This window comes from Erithacus rubecula (genome assembly GCF_903797595.1).
Source record: "Erithacus rubecula genome assembly, chromosome: 6".
Taxonomy (NCBI): domain Eukaryota; kingdom Metazoa; phylum Chordata; class Aves; order Passeriformes; family Muscicapidae; genus Erithacus; species Erithacus rubecula.
Genome location: NC_136688.1, coordinates 780,780 through 800,312, shown reverse-complemented (window position 1 = coordinate 800,312; position 19,533 = coordinate 780,780). Strand labels below are relative to the sequence as shown.

Below are 19,533 nucleotides of genomic sequence, written 5' to 3'. Positions count from 1 at the left end.
TTATTTACACCAGGAAGGCTTAAATAGAGATCATGTTTTACTCATATATTTTACTCAGTCTTTATAGCTGCAGCCTGAGACAAACCAATCAAAACTGTAATAAGAAAAACCAAGATATGCCCATCTTTCTTTTTAGGGGGACACATATGATCATTTCACACATGTAAAGATGATCCAGGGGCCACATGTTTTCCTTATGCTTGAAAGTGTAAGTGAAATAGAATGTGGTATCCTTGGTTCATGGAATTATTACATTTATACAACTGGAGCCAAAACCTCCAGCAAAACAGCACGTATTGAGAAAGAAAATACATATTGTAACAGTATGTTGCAAGTTCTACTATGTATTTTAGACAATGAGTAGAACAGTTCTATAAGCACACAGCAGAACAGAATTATTAAACCATAGGAAGGGACTGACTCTTACCGTCTCAGAACAAGATATTTTGCTGGAGACATGGAAGTGGATGGAATTTTCATCCAAGATAATGTAAGAAACACCATAACCATCATCAGCCACCTAGGGGAAAAAAAGAAGAGAAAAATACATTTTAAACATTTCTTTCTCTTTCATTCTCAATCAACTTACGCACAATTAAAAAGTTGCTGAAGTTTTTAAAATCAGTTGCAGTTTCCTCAAGTAAAACTTCCACTCCTACATTTAATGCATAATTTATGAAGATTGGCTCCACTTAAGGAATAGTTCTAGTCTCATCTGAAGTGCATGGAACAACCATTTTCTGAATATTTGTCTGTAATATTTCCCAGCTTTAATCGTTTGAAATAAAATACTTATTCAAAGAGCTTCTCTTATCAAGGCCTGGTCCTAAGCAGCTATACAGCTTCAGTGCTTAAGCAGCAAGGAATAAAACAGTTCAGTTGTACACTTAAACAATCAATCTCCTGGGATCATTTTGCAGATGTAAACAACACAGTGTAAAAGCCTTGTATTATGAAAACTTGCCAAATGCAGGTTTTCTTCTGACCCCACAGCAAACATGTGACTCTGAGCACCTGTATCACAGAGATCTGGTCCAATTTCAACATTAGTAGCATTAACTGTCCCAAGTCTCAGTCTGATGTTTTATTCCAACTATGCCTGGTAAACACAGATTATCCTGATGTCACCCCTCTTGTATTTCCTAACTCAAAGGATCACAACCTTCCATCTCTCTGCTGCCACTGCTGCTAAGCAGTCTGGCAGTCTTACTCTTCTCACTGTTAGTGCTACAGAGATAAACTCTACAGAATGCTTAAAAAAACCCTTCAAAACCAACAAAAAATACATGCATGAAAAGCTGATGTACTGAATCTCTGGGCTACTTCAGCAAACCAAGTTTTTGGTTTTTGTAAACAAAAACAAAAGGAAAAGTGTTAGAAATTCCTGCAGCCAAAACCCTTTTCTATTGCCTTTTGGGCATTTGGAATGCTGACTTCATGATCTGCTTGAGGCAGCCAGTTTCTCAAGAATGAGCAGTATTGCCATAGCTAGGCCTCCTTGATGCTGCAGGTCAAATTCATTCCAACTCAAAAACTACTGAAAGCTGTACCAGAAACATGAATAAATAAACAACAACTTAACACCCCCCTCTTCCATCCCCCATCTTCCTGCTTGACAAACAAGCCAAAATACACTGAACTTGTCACCCTAATTTCTGTGGGGCAAAGAGCAGTCCTGTGACACCTCTCATTGCTCCTTCAATAGAAACACTTTTTGAAAACATTAATCTAGTACAATACCCCCATAAAAGCTGCTTAAGAGATCTTGTTGACACCAATATTCTCATCAATGGCCAAGCTCAAATACCAATAAAATATTCAGCAAATAAGCAGCTCATCAAATCTCTAACCACACACTGGTTTCTTGAAAGTCTACAGAAGCCATAGAACATGGTTGTATTCTTGACTTGGCCATTATTCACACTTAGGAGGGCAAGCAGAACAATGTGAGCAGCTTAATCTGGAGGAATGTAGGAACACATTTATTAGTCAAGCAGAAAATATAAAGAATAAGTCAAGTATAAGTACTTCTAAAAATCCCAACCTTAAAATCTAGTTTAAGTAATAAGGCATATGTCACTGTAATAACAGCCTGAGTTACAGAAGATCTGGGCACAGACAATGTGATAAGAGCCCCAACTTCATCAGATCTCTTTGCCATGGAGCCCTGTACCACTTTTCATAACTGTGTATTTCCTTAGGGATAATCCATCCTTGTAGTTGGATACCAGAAAAAGGTGGCACAGATTTTTCTGAGCACAGCCACATCAGAGAAAGTATTAAATACATGCATTTAAAAGGGTGAGCAGCACCTCTGATATGCAACAATGAGGGACTACAGAGCTGAAATTTTTTGACTGGCATCTTGAAAATAAAACACTTTTTTAGTGGGTTTAGTTGTATTTAGGAAACATACTGGTCCAAACCCTCCACCAGAGGATAACATCTCCGGGTTCTTCTTCAGATTAATGTGTTGCTGTGGTGTCTGACTCGTTGACAGCCTCCAAGGTTCTGACAAAACCTTTATTAGATATAGAAGAGAAGCAAACAAATAGAAAACACTGTTTAAGAACAGGCAACTTTGTCAAGAACTAGTCAAGATAACAAGTGTTATAACAGGTGTAATATTGCTTTATAAGCTCTTAGAAAGCACTCTATAAAGAAATATTAAGGGTAACTCCCATTTCAATGAAATGAAAAATTAAGAAGCTTAAATGAAACAGTTAAACTTATCCTGATATGGAAACCACTAACATATGAGGAAGTGATGTTAATTCCTCAAAGAGAATAAAATAGATTTTCAATAGAAATGCTACTTCAAACAAGATTATCTGGTCTGCAGCCTTGTAACTTACACACAAAAGATGTTGTTTTAGCAAGACCATTATTAGCCATATTCAAACCCCAGGAAGAACCTATATCAAGGTAAAAGCTTATAAAATCTCTAACAACACATCTTGAAAGTTTGTGGAAACTGTATGAAGTTGTTTTACTCTTGACTTAGCTGCATTTAGGAAAGCAAGCAGACAAATGTGAGTAACTTAATTTTGAGGTAAGGTGGAACACATTTTTTATTAATCAGAAAAAAATGAACAAGTGCAGTGTAATTATTTTCATAAAATCCAACCTTAAAATCTAGTTTAATTAATAATTTGTCAAAGTAATCAATAAAGACATTAATGCCATATACAGCTCTTTTAACTATTAGTAACTTAAAAAGAATTGAATTTTTCAGTTTCACAGGAAAATTCTCAGAGAAAACACACAGCTTCTTTTGCGCTCCCTTGAAAATATGCAAAACCCACAAGCAAAAAAAATTTTTTTTCGATATTGATTATATATTTATTGAAATTCTAAGTAACATGCATTATGCTAAAAAACACTGAAGGCATTCTTCTTGGTCTATCAATAAATGTATACACAAAGGAAAATGAAACTAACTTAACAATTTATCAGCAGAGGTTAAACAGCGCCAGCTGAAATTTTACCTTTTTCCTTAGGAAAACCAGAGTGGTACAAGTATCTTGAGCAGATACCACAAATCACTAACTGACCAAAGGGCTGTTTACAGCACAGGAGAGGGATCAGTAAAAGTGCCCTACCTCCTTGAGGAAAGGAGAATCCACAGCGAGGTACTTGGACACGACATAGAGGCAGAAGAGGTGGCGGTCGATGCCGGCGCCGGTCATGGCAAGGCGATACAGGTGCTGATGTTTGTCAGCTGCCTGCCGAAAGAACTTCAGCGTGTTCTCAGTCTAACAAACAGAAAGAGATGGAGGAAACTCAGATAAGGATGCAGGTGCAGAAACTAAGTCACAGTGATGACTGTCAAGCCTTGAGCACTTAAAGGTCAAGCACAAGACTGCTGACCTCACACAGAATCCTCTGGCTTTTCAGCCTCTTGTATTTAATTTCAGGTATTAGCAAGTGTGAGCTATTACCTGCTGTAAACTGCATAATGAAAACAAATTTAAGTGTTTAAGTATTTAATTTAAGCATTTAAGTGTTATCTAACCCTACAATCAAACATTATTACAACTCAAGTTTACTACATTATTTATAGTTTCTATAGATACGGGTCTTAAAGAGTTATAAAGAGCAAATCTCAATATGATTCAAAGAAAGCTCAAACAGCCAGAGCTACTTTAGAAGGCAAACTGGCAACACTGAAGGTACAGAGGTCCATAAATACTGGTCATCAAAATCAACATATAAGAGCAACAACTTCCAGTGAATTATTATTGCTTCTTTGTCAGAAAGGAAAGCTTAGCTAGTATGAGATTAGTTGTTCTATAGATCTACGTTTGAGTTTTACAAGTCAAAAATTTCACGAGTTATCACAGTTTCCTGGTGTTCAGAAATAGGTAAATAAGGGTATATTTGGTTAAGTTCTGCCATTCTTTTTTGGTAAAGAATTTATTTGTTATTGACAGAAAACTGGACAGTTACCTTATGCAGCTCTTCTCCTTTCTAAAAAAAAAGCATCACTCTAAATGCTTAATAACTATTTGAGGGCTTACATGGTTGTCTAAGGGTAACTCATGTGCCTATTGAATTATCACAGAATCACAGGTTGGCTGGGCTGGAAAGGACCTTTGAGATCATCCCATTCCTAGCCCCTTGCCATGGGCAGGGAACCAATCTTCCACTAGACCAGGTTGCTCAGAGCTGCATCCAGCTGGCTTTGAACACTGACAGGGATGGGGCATCCACAGCTTCTCTGGGCAACCTGTTCAGTGCCTCACCACCCTCAGAGTGAAGAATTCATCCCCAACAGCCAATCCAAACCTACTGTCCCAGGTGTAAAAGGCAGAGCACTCACACTTTCGCTGGGGTTCTCCATGGCTCGCACAAAGCGGCAGGACTCCACAGTGCACGAGCGAACCGTCTCGGTCCTGCCTTCCCGGAACAGCCGCGTCATGGACGCCTCGTATGTCAGAGAAAACTTCCCCATATCCTTGGAAAAGGGAAAAACAACAACTTAGAGGTTGTATAGACTAGGCTCCTCTTTCTTAATCAGCAGTCCGAGCTAAGCACACAGGTGTATGAAGGACTTCACAAATTAAACTCAGCATTTAAGTTTTCATTAGCTCACTTATTTGAAGATAACAAAGGCAAAAATAAGATTAGCAGCAGGATTTGATAAACACTACCAGAGCAACCAGATTAGCAAGGAATACTCTCTGAATTCCCTATTCAACTTTCTTCAGTTTATAAGAGAAGCTGAATGTTGCTACACTGGTCTTTTCTGACAGCACATTACAGGAAAGGTGAGCTAACAGAAGAAAATACAAGTAGGCATTTCTGTTAATCCTCTTAGGGAGTGTCCATGACTACTGCATCATGTGTGACTCTAACCTAAAAAGTAAGTTTAACATTGTTTAGATCATGAACACAGCTACTAGAAGTTTTGTATCTTCTTTCTAGTCCAAAATGCCTGGGGAAAGACCAACTAAGCAGAAGAGAAAAATTTAGAAACGTATGAGTATGTGAACCATTGTAGAAGTGATTTCCAGCTAGTAATCTGCTCAGGCTTTGCATCAATTTGAATTTAATGTCTTTAACAACCTTGTACAGCCTTGTACAAGCAGTGGAAGATTACACAGTCACAGCTTTTAGTAACAAACCTGTTACACCCAATTTAATGAGGTTCTGTAAGCCAGAGCAGTTCTGTCCTTACCCGATAGTGAGCAAGCTGCAGGGCAAGTTGCACAAAGGCATCAGGGCTGGTTTTCACTTTCTTTATTAGTCCTTTCCCAAAAGTATCAAAATAAAATGAACAGAAGTCCACATCATCTGCTAGAGCTACAGCGGTGCTTAGAGACTTCTCAATCACTTCTTGGCACTTAAATAAACAAACAAACATCTGTATGTATACAAACATGCATTCATGGTATTTAAGAGAACTATTGAAAAAGTGCAAGTATTTTTAACTGATAAGCAAGAAATGTTTGCCTTTCTGCATGCTAGGAACATCATTACCTAAAGAATTTCTCTTTAGAGAAAGAAGAGAAGCTATCTTTGCTAGAAAGTTAAAATGCAAAAAGCTAATAAAAATGTTTTAAGCCAATACACATTAAAAAATAATTCTTGAAAAACCCACCAGCATTAAAACTGTTCAGATCAGGAGAGTATAAAAGAATGGCCTACAGTTGCAGAATGGCAATAGTAGTGTGACTTCCAAGTTCCCATACATGCCTAATTAAATGCATCACCAATCATTAGCTTTTTATTCAAAATTAAAATCTAAATAGGTGGTGGCAGTTTTCCTAGAAATTCAGGCAAAAAAACCCAAACCAAAACAACTTAAAAATCAAACCTTGTTAGGCATGTATTCAGAACTATGGACACACACACAAAAAGACAGTTATTTTAAAGAGTTTAAAAGAGTTTTCATTGTGACAACAGTAATGGAAGCACAGCAAGTAGAACTTTATTTTAATAAAGTGACTATTTAAAAGAGGTGGCCACTTATTTTTGACATACTGCCAACCAAGCAACCTTTATTAAAATGTTGGCATACTCCAGTCAGAATTTTAAAAGATTGATATTAAAATCTCCTGACTTTCTAAGTAAACTGAGTAATGGCTACACTTGAAGTACACAACCTAAAGGATTCAAAGGAATTTAAAGCTGATGTATAGGATTATCAATAATTACATAAATTATTTGACTGCTGGGGAAGAGAGCAGTTTCTTCCTCATACCTAATGTACTTACCTCTTCTGGAATTTCCCATTGCAGTTTGGTAGGAACAGGAATATTTGGATTGGTATCTCCTTTGCAATGTCCATCTACTGAGTAGCCCAGTTCAAGATACTCAGTTGCCATCACATTCTGCAAAGAATGAAACTTATTCAGAATTTTCAACACACTACTATGATACTTATTCAGAATTTTCAACACACTACTTGCTGTAATGCAATTAGGATTTCATTGTGAAAGCAATATAACCTATTTTCACTACACAGAGAAACAAAATATACAATCCATTTCCAAATAGTGAAAACAACTGCAAGTGAAGCCCCCAGTTTTACAACAGCACCAAATGTGTGCCAAATACTTATTCAATTACATTGGTGCATTTTTTAGATGCTACTGACTTAATAAAAAACTTTTCAACTCAAAACCCACCTCAAACTAAGTAAAAGTAAAAAATTAAACTCAGTCTTAGATTTCACAATCTCTGCTCAATTTAGATTCTAGAGAATTTCTTCAAGTTTGTTATTTGTCAAAACTTATTCATCAGGAATAATTTATTCCAGAGTAAGTGCAAACCCCTGCAAGAAATCGATTACTTTTAAGATTTGTATCCCTTTCAAAATTGCAGTTTATTTTACATGTGCACTAGAGCTCTTGGGTGGGAAAGAAGAAGGTTTCCAAGATGAACAGCACAACTTGAACAGACATAAACAATTCTGTCTTACAATCCCCAATGTTAGAAGAAAAAAATCCAGAAATAACAAACTCAAATACAAACACAAAGAATTGACAAAATATTTAAATCTGCTCAATACGGAAAGAAAAAGTTTGATGATTTATTTCTAATCTTTTATTTTAATTTAATTTTAATTTAATTTTCTCATTCCAATTAGTAGACAAAACATGACAACTATGAAATAAAGCTTCATCCATTCTATTCTAAAATTAGACAATCTGTAAAGAGCTAACAGCAGATAACTTCCTAAAAAATTAAATGCTGTTTCAGCCACTTAATTCTTAGCAGAAAATGCACCAACTAATATTCAGTACAGATTATGCATTAAGTATATAATAGAATTCATTAAAAGCAAAAAAATTATCCCTCTTTCATTGAGATAGTCTACACTGCTTTGTCATGTCACTCTCAAATCAGTTTGGACTTCTTTCTTCCCTGGGTGGAGAATGTAATGAGGTTTTTTTTGTGTTTTTATACACATGGAAACACTTCTATAACATACCTTGGAAATTACTTGGGGGACCAGTTAGACTCAGGATCCATTTGCACAAATACATACAAGAATTAAACTCAGCATATGATGCACAGACATGGTGAAGTGAATTTATTGCATTAATTGCAATTAAATACAAGAGAAAATGTCAACAGCATATCAGCCTACATCTTAGCAAACAATGCTTAGACAAAAAGATAAACTGTGCAATTTTTTATAATTTTATTTTCTTATAACAGGAGTTTTATAATGCAAGAAAGCTTAAGAGCTTTAGGAGTACGTACATATAAAAAATACAGTGCCATATAAAAGAGGCCATAATCTGTGGATTTAAAACATTAAAGTTAGATGGGGAGCTGTATCACTTTTCTGTGAAGACATCTAAGCTCTCTAAAATGCTACCCTTCAAAAAACAGCTTCTTAAGCAAGGGTTTGGGATCTTCTTCAAATTCTACAGTTGACATAGACATAGTCACTCATCAGCAACATGAATGGAAGGGATTGAAAGCTGCTGCTGACCTTCAGGGCTGCTTCCAGACCATATCACATTATCTTCTGCATTAGCTCTTTGTACCAAACTTACCTCCCACAGGTGTCCAACAATAGGAGCATCTGCCCAGGAATGCTCTGCATTCAGACCCATTTTTCCATTTTTGAATATTATGAGAGTGAATGTCTTATCAAACCACCTACAAAAGAAATCAAGATTTCTTTATGGTTTTGTACATTTCAAAAGCATTTTTCTGTTGTAACTTCCCCTCTCTCTAAAATTCACATTCAAATGCACTTTTTATTTAAGAACATTTAAATAAATAGACAGAAATTTGAACCTCATGAAGTTCAACAAGGCTAACTACAAGGCCCTGCACCTGGGTCAAGACAATGCCCAGGACCAACAGGCTGATGGATGAAAAGATTTAGCAACTCTGCAGAGAAGGACTTGGGGATAAAAAAATTCATCATGAGCTGGCAAGGTGCCCTTGCAGCCCAGAAAGCAAATAATGCCCTGGGCTGCTCAAGAAGGGTGAGGGAGGGGATTCTGCCTCTCTACTCCACTCTGGTAAGATCCCACCTAGAGAGCTGTGTCCAGCTCTGGGGTTCTCAGCACAAGAAGGACATGGAACTGTTAGAGTGGGTCAGAGGAGAGTCATGAAAATGGCAAGAGTGCTGGAATACTCCTCCCTGAGGAAAGGGTGAGAGTTGGGCTTGCTGTTCAGTCTAGAGAAGGCTCTGGGAACAGCTCCTTGCAGCCTTTCAATATATAAAGAGGGCTTACAAGAAAAGCTGAGAGACTTTTTGTCAGGGCTCATAGTGACAGAACATAGGGCAACAGATATAAACTGAAAGAGGGTAAATTTAGATGTGTTATAATGGAGAAATACTTTGGAACAGGTTGTCCAGAGAAGTTGTGGATGCTTTGGCATTGCAAATGTTCAAGGTCAGGCTGGACTGGGCTTTGAACAATCTGATATAGTGAAATTTGTTCCTTTCTATTGCAAAGGGGGTTGGAACTAGATGAAGGTCCCTTCTAACCCAAACCCTTCTGGGATTCAATAGAATTTATAAACTTAAAAGTCAGCATTAACTGATATGTATAGCTCAGTAAAAAACAAAACAAAACAAAAAAACAAAAACAAAACAAAAAAGAAGGCATTTTCCACAGTGTCAATACTGCACCTGTCATAACATCTGCCATGTATCAGAGATTTTGCATATGCATCCAGTGATCTCACTGGGTCTTCTTTCTTGTACCCCTGCTCAATGTCATCCAATGTCACAAAAAATGCTGCTTTTTCAACAGCATCTAAGGACTGCTTGTTCTTTCCACGGCTAAAATAAGCCTGACGAGCCTTAGCCCACGGTACTCTGCAAAAAAAAACCAAAATTGGTTTATAGCCAGATTACATAAATTTGTCAATGTTTGATTACCTTTAAAATCACTATGAGACATTCCTCCTACTTCTGTGAAATTTGACACAACTGCTTTCCTTGCACTTAAACTATGAGAATTGTGAAAAGCTCACACAATACTTGTAGAGTGGAATCCTAGAAACCAACTCAACTCATCACACATGTGCAAAACCAAAGAAACTCTGCATTTCTGCATGTGCAATACCAATAGCATAGATCATCTACACTTAAAACTAAACAAAGGAAAGAATCTATTATAAGGAAGAAGACAACAGTAAAAATAATAATCCACTGCAAAATTTTTTTTTAACTCCACACAATTACAAGTAACTGAAGCACTGTTACACATCACCAATATACAAAATCAGTGTGTGAGTTATAAACAACTGACTGGAGACTATTTTAAAATTTTAAAGCCAATATTCCATGATTATGTTATGCAAAGATTTCTAAATACTTAACTTATTTAAAAAGTAATAACCACCATACCTATCTCCTGCAGTAAGAGCTGCAAGTTTCTCTTCACCAGGCTGAGGCTCTGAATCATCATCAAGAATTCTCTGTATTTGCTGTTCAATTTCTCGGGGTCTCAGCAATCTGCCATCGTGGTACAGCCACACTTTGAAGTAACGGCCCTTGTGATACACAACAATGTGTTTGCTGTCTTTCACATGCTGGAGGGTATCTACAATTGTAACCACTTATGTGAACACAAAGCTGAAGTCTCAAAACAATAATGCACTAAATAACATCAGATGCCTATTGCATGCACTACAAGTTATTTCAGCACCCCATGTTATTTAATCACAAAGATTCCTGCATGAAACAGTCAAATACCCAGATCTTACAATCACTTGCATATATAGCACCACCAGTTTCCACACTGGAGGCCACTATAGAGCAACTAAATCTGTATTTCTGTATCTGAAAAATGAGCACTAGTTGTGTAGTCTGGTGAAGCAGTCAGCAAAGAATATGCTAGGTGAGTATCAGGAAAGATATTTTTAAATTATTTGCATTGAAGTGCTAGACAACTCAAGAAACTCAAAATTTATACCATCAGCATTTGTTTACATTTGTCCTGGCAGATGCAGAGTGAATATTCCATATATGGCCAAAATGTGGAATGTTATGTGAAGCAGAAAACTGGGCCACATTTTTTTCCTCATTTTACTATCTACATGGCTTAACTGGGATAAACCTAAACTCAGTCATGAAGGCCTTGTATCAAACCACAGGTGAAGCCATTCACTCCATAGCATGTTTTGTCAAAAATCATGGTATAACAGCTGCTCAAGTGACAGGATACAATGTTCATCACGATTTTACCACCAATTAATACAAAGACAACTTTTTTTTTTTTTTTTCTTTAGGAACTGAAGTATACATAAAGTAATTGAGATCAGGAGACAAGGAGTCAAGCTGCTCATGAGAATGTGTGAAGATGTTCTTGGAACTCACTTAGACATATACAGACAGGATGACACAATTGTTTTTCCTTTAGAAAAACAGAAACAAAGAAAAATGGAAAAATTGAAAAAGTATAATAGGAAATGTGAAAATCTTAGGATGAAAATATGGTAATTATTATATTGACTGTAATTTAATTTGAAAGACTTTAAACAGAAGAAACTGAGGAGAACCATTAAGATATACAGGATGTATTTTAATCAGATGCTAGTTAGAATGAGCCACTTCTACTTCTATGCAAAATGTATTTTAGACTGAAAGAAAACCAAATCTGAGGCTAAATACAAACTTTTTATACCTTTTATTATATTGACAAGAGGGAAGGGGCAAGGTGCTTAGTACTCTTAGCACTTGAAACATTGCAGTATTCTAAATAATAGTAGCTCATAGACTAAAGCTGTCCAATAGAGATTTAAAAACCTGCTCATCTATTTAAGCTCCTGGATATGACACAGAGTAATGACTCCAGGAATGTCCTTTCCTTCACTCTGCAGATAAAGCTGTCTGAGGCATAGGTGGAAAAAAATTCCTCAACAATCTAGCACAGGCCAGCAGCAGAACAGAGAGCAAAGTCCTTATCTGACACATGCACCTCCTGCTTTATCCAGTACCCAATGCCACTTCTCCCCCTTATCCAACTTCTTACAGCACAGCAAATGTCAGCCCCCCAGCAGGGAAGAGTGGGCAGACCCCTGCATCTGTCTGGAAACTCTTTGTTTTGAATTCTGTAGTTGAGTGGGAGTTACAAGTTTGAAGGCAGTTTCAAACATTGGAGTGAGTTACAGGCCTCACAGAAAGTAAAAAAGCCAAACATCCTGTCTTCAAGTGGCAGCCCAAATGTGCATTCCCAAAGGAGGTGACTAAACAATAGCTCCTGCTTGTATTTCACTGTGATGCTGCCACAGTGATGCACTGTTGGATAAACATGTGAAATCAGTTCAAAGAGACTCTTCAGCATTTCACATGACCAGAGAAGCCTAGACAGAGCTTAAGCTTTGGTAGAAAAACACAACAGCACAAGTCTCCATTAAAATCTGCTATGAAGTTCTCAAAGAGTAATGAAATGCAATCTATTTGCATTAGTAGAGTAATTCTAGATGCAATCTGACTCCTGTTACAGTGAGAAAACTTAGGAAAAACAAAAAAGGCAACCAAAAAATGCCACTTTTAATATTAAGACCTCAAAAATCATCTTGAGACTGGAAAAATAAAAGTAAAGGTTCATCTATAAATTATAACACAAGACAGACAATATCATCTTGTAGTTGTTTTTTAAATTTAAGTAAAAGAGAAAAACCCCTTAAAAACCTTCAAAATCTCCCTTAAATGAAAAACATGTAGTCACTTCAAGCAATCCATTGCATCCTGAGTCTTGGAAGACAGCATTGATGTACACTTGTGCCAGTGAGATCTTTATCTGGAAAACCAGATTTTTAGTAGAAAAGACACCAAGCCCTGAATGCCACCAGGGTGCTGATTCTCCTTGGCTGGCCTTGCTTACCTGATTCCTCTCCTGGGATACGGGAAGTGTTAAACATCCTCTCCCACTGAGCTGAGCAGAGTGGAACAGTAGATCCCATCAGAAGAATCTGGGAAGCAAATGTACATTAAAATGCAAATTTGCACATACAATAAGAAAGTATAAAAGTAAAGAAAAAACCCCAAGATCTGGTTAAAAAAAGGGCTTCAGAATAGTAAGATTTACAATACATTAATGCAGTGTTGAGTTTTTCCATCCCTGTTCACAGTCTTTTCTTGAACTACATGTGGAATATTCCATTATTTTTCACCCTTCTACCAAAAGCTCACCCTTCTGGAGGGAAGACTGAAGTTAGCTAGAACCTGAAATCCTAAGAGTGCTCTATGGGTGGTCTGGATGCAAAACTTACACATGCAGCATGCAATACCCCTTAATTCATTCTTTTATGCCTGTGTAGGAACAAAAGTTCACCTTTCTCAGACTTGTACTTCCATACAATTAATCATATCCCTCCAAGGATCTTGAAAAAAAACTACTTAATTGTTTCCACAGTATTTATTTACTACAATAAACAGCCAATGGACAGTACAGAAACTCAAACTGGACTTGCCTATCTTTGCTACCTAGATATTAGTGCAACACAGGATTTTATCACCATCTTAAGCTCCCCCTGGCCCAGTCTTGATGACAAGTTGCCTCCAGACCTTTATCCCAACCATCCTGTATTGTATCCATACAATTCTGTATTTTTGACAGTTGCTAGCTTCTGCCCATGTGCAATTGAAATGATAGCCAAGATGATTTGGACCACAAAAAATGGTAACAGTAAGACATTCCTCTCCTCTCCTATTCTGAAAACTGGTCAGCCTCTCAAAGATTGTGCTGGAAAAAGATCTAAAGCCATTTAAACTGATATACATACTGGCTTGATTTCTTGTCTGTCCAGTTTTTTCCGATAGAGCAGGATGGCATGGATAACATTGCCAGCTCTAGCTGCCTGCAGGGTTGTGGGACACAAAGAAAGGAAGTCCTGTAAAGTAGATAAGAATCATAAGTTAATGATTACCAGGTTACATTAAAAAAAAAACCCAAACCTGATAGCACTTCTCATTCACATTCTTAAAATTTATTCTGAACTATGCAGAAAAGGCTTTAAAATTTACAAAGTGCACAAGTGCAGTGAGCTGATGAAACTTTTCTTCAGCAGTCATAATTTCCTTAAACATTCTTAATCATTTGAGTAGAAAAGACAGTGCTACATAAAACTTGGTCCAAAACCATCATATTTCTTTTTTTCTTTTAGTTTTCAGTCTTTTTACAATTTTACTTCCTGTACATACATTTGCTAGTATGAGCACATGCCTCCTTCAGCTGTGTTACCCATGAAGTTTTACATGGAGTTTTTGGAAGATTTTTACAGTAAGGACAAAACTGTTTAAGCCACTACTGCATGAGTTTGCCAAAGTGTCAGCTGTGCTAGGGTTGTTAAGATAGGTGTACTTAAAGTCCTTCAAGTATCTGACATATTTGAAGGTACCTGAAGACACTTGCTGAAGAAGAAAGAAAAACAAAGGTTACATCCTCAGTGGCAATGGATTTCTAAGCAGAGAGACATCATGAAGTAAAATGCCTGCCAGAAATGTTGCAATGCTTGGCACATAAGGTGTTTATAGGATTTACCTACCATTGCAAAATAGTTACTATTAACCATAATTGGTCCACGGCCTCTAAGGTAGATATATTCTTCCCACCAATCACTAACCTGCAGCAGGAAGGAAAAACAAAACAGTAAATTCTCATAATTTCCACAATTTATGTCTTCTATGTTGATGGCTCCACAAGACAACATTCCATAAAGGAGTAGGAAGGAAACTGATAGTTTGCCTCCCTACATAAAAAAGACAGCTCAATTGATACAATTCTTTTATTTTTCCTATATATGCCTTAGCAGCTCTGTATTAAAAAATTGTTCTAAATCACTCTTCTAAACTACCTGGGTAGCCAGTCCCATTACTGAGTTGTCAAGCTCAACAAGCAAATAAATGAACCCCAAAAGTAATCAAACAACAAACCCTAACAGCAAAATTCTCCAGAAAAACATAACACAAAATAAGGATTCATTTTTTCAAGTTTCATTCACCTTTGCTCATCACACTGTTTATCAAATCACACAAATTACTTACATGCAAAGTCACACATATTTAAAAAAAAAAAATCAAGTGGTTTCAATTTCCTTCTTCCACATTTAATGAAATAATGGAAATAATGGAAATAATGGGATTTAAGCCAAAAAGAGCACCAGGGAACAAATAATGTAATTTGAAAAACTGAGCCGCCTATTTATCTACTTACATAATTGGTGGCCCACCAGGATTTTAGCTTCAAATACCACTGAAGCCTTGGTCCCAAATTAAATGCAAAATCTTTGGCAAGACCCTCCATTCTTTTGAACTTCTCATCATCCATAAGTGGTCGAACTGACTCCAGATACTAGAACACAAGAAAAGAATCAGCATCAGTACAGGAACTATTACATATGTAGCTTCTCATCATTCCTGCACAAAACACTTCAACAGCAAATCAAGATTATCTACTCTCAATTCATAAGGCTGCAAATACCATGTTTTTTAATATAAGAGTATATGATCTTCCAAATGTCTGCTGCAAACTTCAAAAAATAAAATAGTTTTTCAGACATTTGTCAGGAAAACACAAGTGGAAGAGGTAACTCTTCTAAAGATTTTCTACTCCAAAGGGTAAGACATGGTGCTTCTTCAGTAGCAGACAGAGATTAACTTCTTTTCTCCTCTAAAAATCAAACCTTCAGTTTCTGTTACAAACTGCCATATTTACACACTTTGCTACAAGGTTTTGTGTTATAAGATACACATTTAATAACACTGTGCAACTGGGGAGGATAATAAAAATGGTCTGCTTCAAAAACCCTGGCAATCACACTTTGTGGCACAGCCTTACAACAATAGGCATCATGTCATCCAATGTGAATCACACTGGCTTCAAACTCTCACCAGTTCCACTGGTTTGTCACAGCCTTTATTTTAATTTCCATGCAGAAGTTTCAATCTGTTACACCATATTAATACCACTCTGCAGTTTTTCATGAGGCATGGCAAAAACACCCCAAAAGGCATCTAGGTATGGATGCTGTCTCACTGAATAAAATAAATAGGTGGATGTACATACCCTGTTAACTGTGTCTTTAACAGCTGGGACTGGCAGTCGTGGTAAAGATGTCTGGAAACTGTATAACATGGGTTTACGCCCTGAGAAAAGTTTTACAAGGGTCTGAAGAAAAGCAAAAATAAAACAAACACACACACACCATATTATTAGGTCCAATGAAAGAAAAATGACAGAGTAAATGTGTAATTGCCCTTTTCACTGGTAAATTATACTGTACTAGATTTAGGAAGCTACCAAATTTATCAAGGTTTCACAAGTAAAAAATGGCTTTGACAGAAACTAACTTCCTCACTGTTAAGCAGTATGTCAGTGGAAGAGTAAGAGAGGCATGGTCATTCCTGACTTCCCTGTCATCATCCTGCCACAGACAATATTGCTCTTTATGCAGGGCACACCTTGATCTCAGTACAAATACAGTCACTTTGCACTTTTCTTCATATATTCCCCTCTGGAAAGATTAAAAAGACCTTTTACTATATTACATAGTAGATACTAGAAACATATCTAAATTGTACTTCAAAACACAGTCATTACCAACCCTGTGATTCAGCTAAGGTTTCTAGATAACTACAGCAATCTTTAAAAATAGTAATTATGCTTTTGTACCATGGTTTAATGTTTTCCAAAGTTACAGCTCAACATCAATAATAGGACCAATGTTACAGGGAGTTAATTCAAGCATGAATAAATCTCAGGTAGTCTACTGCATGATTTGAACACACCAAACTGTGCAAGCATGCCAGTGTTATACTCAGTGCCTGTGTTACAAAAAAACCCCAGCAACAAAACATAAAAGCCAGAGAGAACTTAGCTTCAGATATTACAGAACATCCTGTCTCCACAGGAAAGTGAAAACAGAAGCAGCTTTTCTGTCCACCACTGCTTTTCAGTTGCAGCACACACTAAGCTGAAATTCTAGACCATGCAGCTTCTAGGCTACTCATGAAAGGATTTTGACACTGCCACCCTATTTCAGCATGAAAGTCAAGTAAAGTGTTATACCAACAATGCAGTGGAACTTTTACTGTCAAAGTGCAATCTTGGTCCAATACACAGGGTAGTATACACAAGCCAACAGACAAGGCAGAATAAAGCAGAGGGTGTCATTTCACTACTAAATTCTGAACATTTCTCCTAACAAAACGGTTAGAATGTAGAACTTATCCTCCCTCTCAGTTTCCTGGGTCAGCACAGCCAGAGGAGATAATTTGAGGCAGCACAAAACAACTAAGAGTTGCAGAGCATTACCAGAAACAAAGACCTCCCTGCCAATGGATCTGTATCAGAGCCATCAAATGTACCTGGGATGCACCACAGGATCTGTCCAATGAAATACAGTTGTGCTTCAGGACAAGATAAATTTGGAAACAGGTGGGAAAGAAAAAGCTCATCTTTTCATCTGGAAATCTAATTTCATACTTGGAGACAATTTTATTCCAAAACTCTTAAGGCAGAAAAGGCTAAAATTATTTTAAGAGAGTACCTGCTCAACTGACAAAAACCAGGAAAAACATTTCACAGTATTTATCTCTTAAGAAAACTTGCAATAGAGAATTTATAATAGCGTGAAGCCAATAAAGTGCTCTGACAGACACACACATTTCATTACATCTCTGATTTCATATACAGACACAGCAAATAATGTCATTCTAACATATGTTGCATCTGTTCACATAGGATTACCACTTTTTAATTAATTTTTTTTAATAGCAACTAACATTTGGACTTGCCTACTAACACTGATACAGGAAATTTGACTTTACAAGGTGAAATATGCTGATTAAAAGTGCCACTAGACTTCCAACCAGTCTGAAAAATCACCGTGACAGAAATTAGAGTTCAGGTTTTTGATCTGCATGATGATTTGAAGAGAAAACAGTATTATAAAAATCTAGAAAGCTAAGGTATTTGGAGCTGTTTCACTAGTGAAGCCAGTCTTCTCTTTTGCTGGGTCTAGTTAAATAGACCTGCATAGTAGGTATAGATGAGACTCTGTTGGGCCTATACCTTCAGTGTTCTGTACTTTTAAAATGTATACAGTACACAACAAAATACATATGCAACATATATGATAAACTAAAATTGATAAATACAATATGCAACAAAGCATGGTAAGTAGCATTACAGTTCATACTGTTTTAAGGTTGATAAGGCAATATTAAGAGCTTTGAAGTATCTATCTGGTATGACATGCTGAAAACCAAGGCAGCTACAGCTCCAAGCAATTGACAGAAAGCCTTACCATTCAGAGCCTCTGGATGGTACCAATTTGAGTCATGAGGCTGATACCACTTCCAGGAGAAACCAGCAATTAGAAATTTCATTTGTAACAGACAAACATTAAACTCTATTTTAGTGTACACCATTCTGGATACTTGTCCTTGAATAGCTCCCATAGTAAATCATGACCTGTGCTTAGCTTAACACACATCTGTGAACTTTTGAGGCTGCAAAGACTTAATTTTATCACAGTACAGAAACCAAGCTATTTCTACCACAATACAGGCAAAAGTGAGATGAAACAACTGAATCCAAATAGCAAAACCCACTTCATCTCTTGCAGCACCAACATCCACATTTCCTCACTTTATAGCTATCATATCCTTTAAGAATCCTTTTCCAAAGCATCACACCAATCCACAGGAGATACCACTCTCACCTCATCCTTATCTGAAAACTGCATGACATGCTACCTACACCTTATGCTTCTTCCCCAATTCATTTTGGAGGCATACCAATAAATCAGTTGAAAGGACACTCAACAATATTTTCCAAACATAAGAATAATTTTATAATAGATGACTAGAAATCCTGCATTACAACAAAGATTTAGGGGAGCACTTTCTGTGAGGACAAGATTCTTTGGTGCTGCAGCTGGAGTTACTTAAGCTGTACTTGCACACAGAGAAAAAGTAGGTATTGAGTCACACAGGCCCAAGGTGTTGGCAAATTCAGTAGTTATTCTTGAAGTGTTTACTCTTCCTTCCAGAAGGCCATGATGAATAGTTTCATTACAGCATTAGAAGGGTACAAAAGCAGTAGAAAAAGCTACCTGACAGCCTCCTGTCCCATGACATAAAAACCACAAGAAAGGAATAAAACAACAACATTTTCTTTTCAGGCTTTGAATACTGATCAGTTAGAAGTTGAGACAAAATGAAGCCAACACATCCTTACCATCCAGAACTTGGTGCCAGCACTGAGCTTGCCGTGTTCAGAGAACATCCAGCCGTGGTAGGAGAGCAGCATTTTCAGGGAGTAGCGCATTGTGACGATGAGGGCCACCCAGAGCCCTGTGCCAAAAAGCACTCCACTCACAATGTTCTGTGTTTGGTTTGACATGTAGCCACTATTTATAAAACAAAAGCCAGCATATGCCAGTTAGGGTCCATTTAAGTTCCAAAGAGAAGCTGGTATTGCAAACACAAGTCTAATAGTAGTACAGAGATGCCTTACACAAGCTTTATGCCTGCTTACTCTTCTTTCATACATGCCTTTCCAAACACCATTTCATACAGCAACATCAAAGGATAGAAAA

The 19,533-nt window shown here is 37.0% G+C and overlaps 1 protein-coding gene across 3 annotated transcripts in view; it reads right to left on the bottom strand.

Moving 5' to 3' along the window:
* The window catches only part of LOC306803477 (carnitine O-palmitoyltransferase 1, liver isoform-like), a 37,699-nt gene that overhangs the window by 4,174 nt on the left and 13,992 nt on the right, over window positions 1-19,533 (bottom strand). For 2 of the 3 annotated variants that reach the window (XM_079308947.1, XM_079308948.1), the window contains exons 5-19: window positions 19,173-19,344; window positions 15,996-16,097; window positions 15,144-15,281; window positions 14,476-14,553; window positions 13,714-13,821; window positions 12,813-12,900; window positions 10,331-10,526; window positions 9,608-9,796; window positions 8,514-8,619; window positions 6,720-6,836; window positions 5,681-5,845; window positions 4,823-4,957; window positions 3,603-3,755; window positions 2,417-2,521; window positions 428-520 (exon numbers count right to left, since the gene is read on the bottom strand). In XM_079308947.1, the coding sequence (XP_079165073.1) occupies window positions 428-520; window positions 2,417-2,521; window positions 3,603-3,755; window positions 4,823-4,957; window positions 5,681-5,845; window positions 6,720-6,836; window positions 8,514-8,619; window positions 9,608-9,796; window positions 10,331-10,526; window positions 12,813-12,900; window positions 13,714-13,821; window positions 14,476-14,553; window positions 15,144-15,281; window positions 15,996-16,097; window positions 19,173-19,344 (1,945 nt within the window). Of the gene's footprint in view, window positions 1-427; window positions 521-2,416; window positions 2,522-3,602; window positions 3,756-4,822; window positions 4,958-5,680; window positions 5,846-6,719; window positions 6,837-8,513; window positions 8,620-9,607; window positions 9,797-10,330; window positions 10,527-12,812; window positions 12,901-13,713; window positions 13,822-14,475; window positions 14,554-15,143; window positions 15,282-15,995; window positions 16,098-18,237; window positions 18,258-19,172; window positions 19,345-19,533 lie in introns of those variants that run through there. The other variant, XM_079308949.1, reaches the window with a different exon arrangement.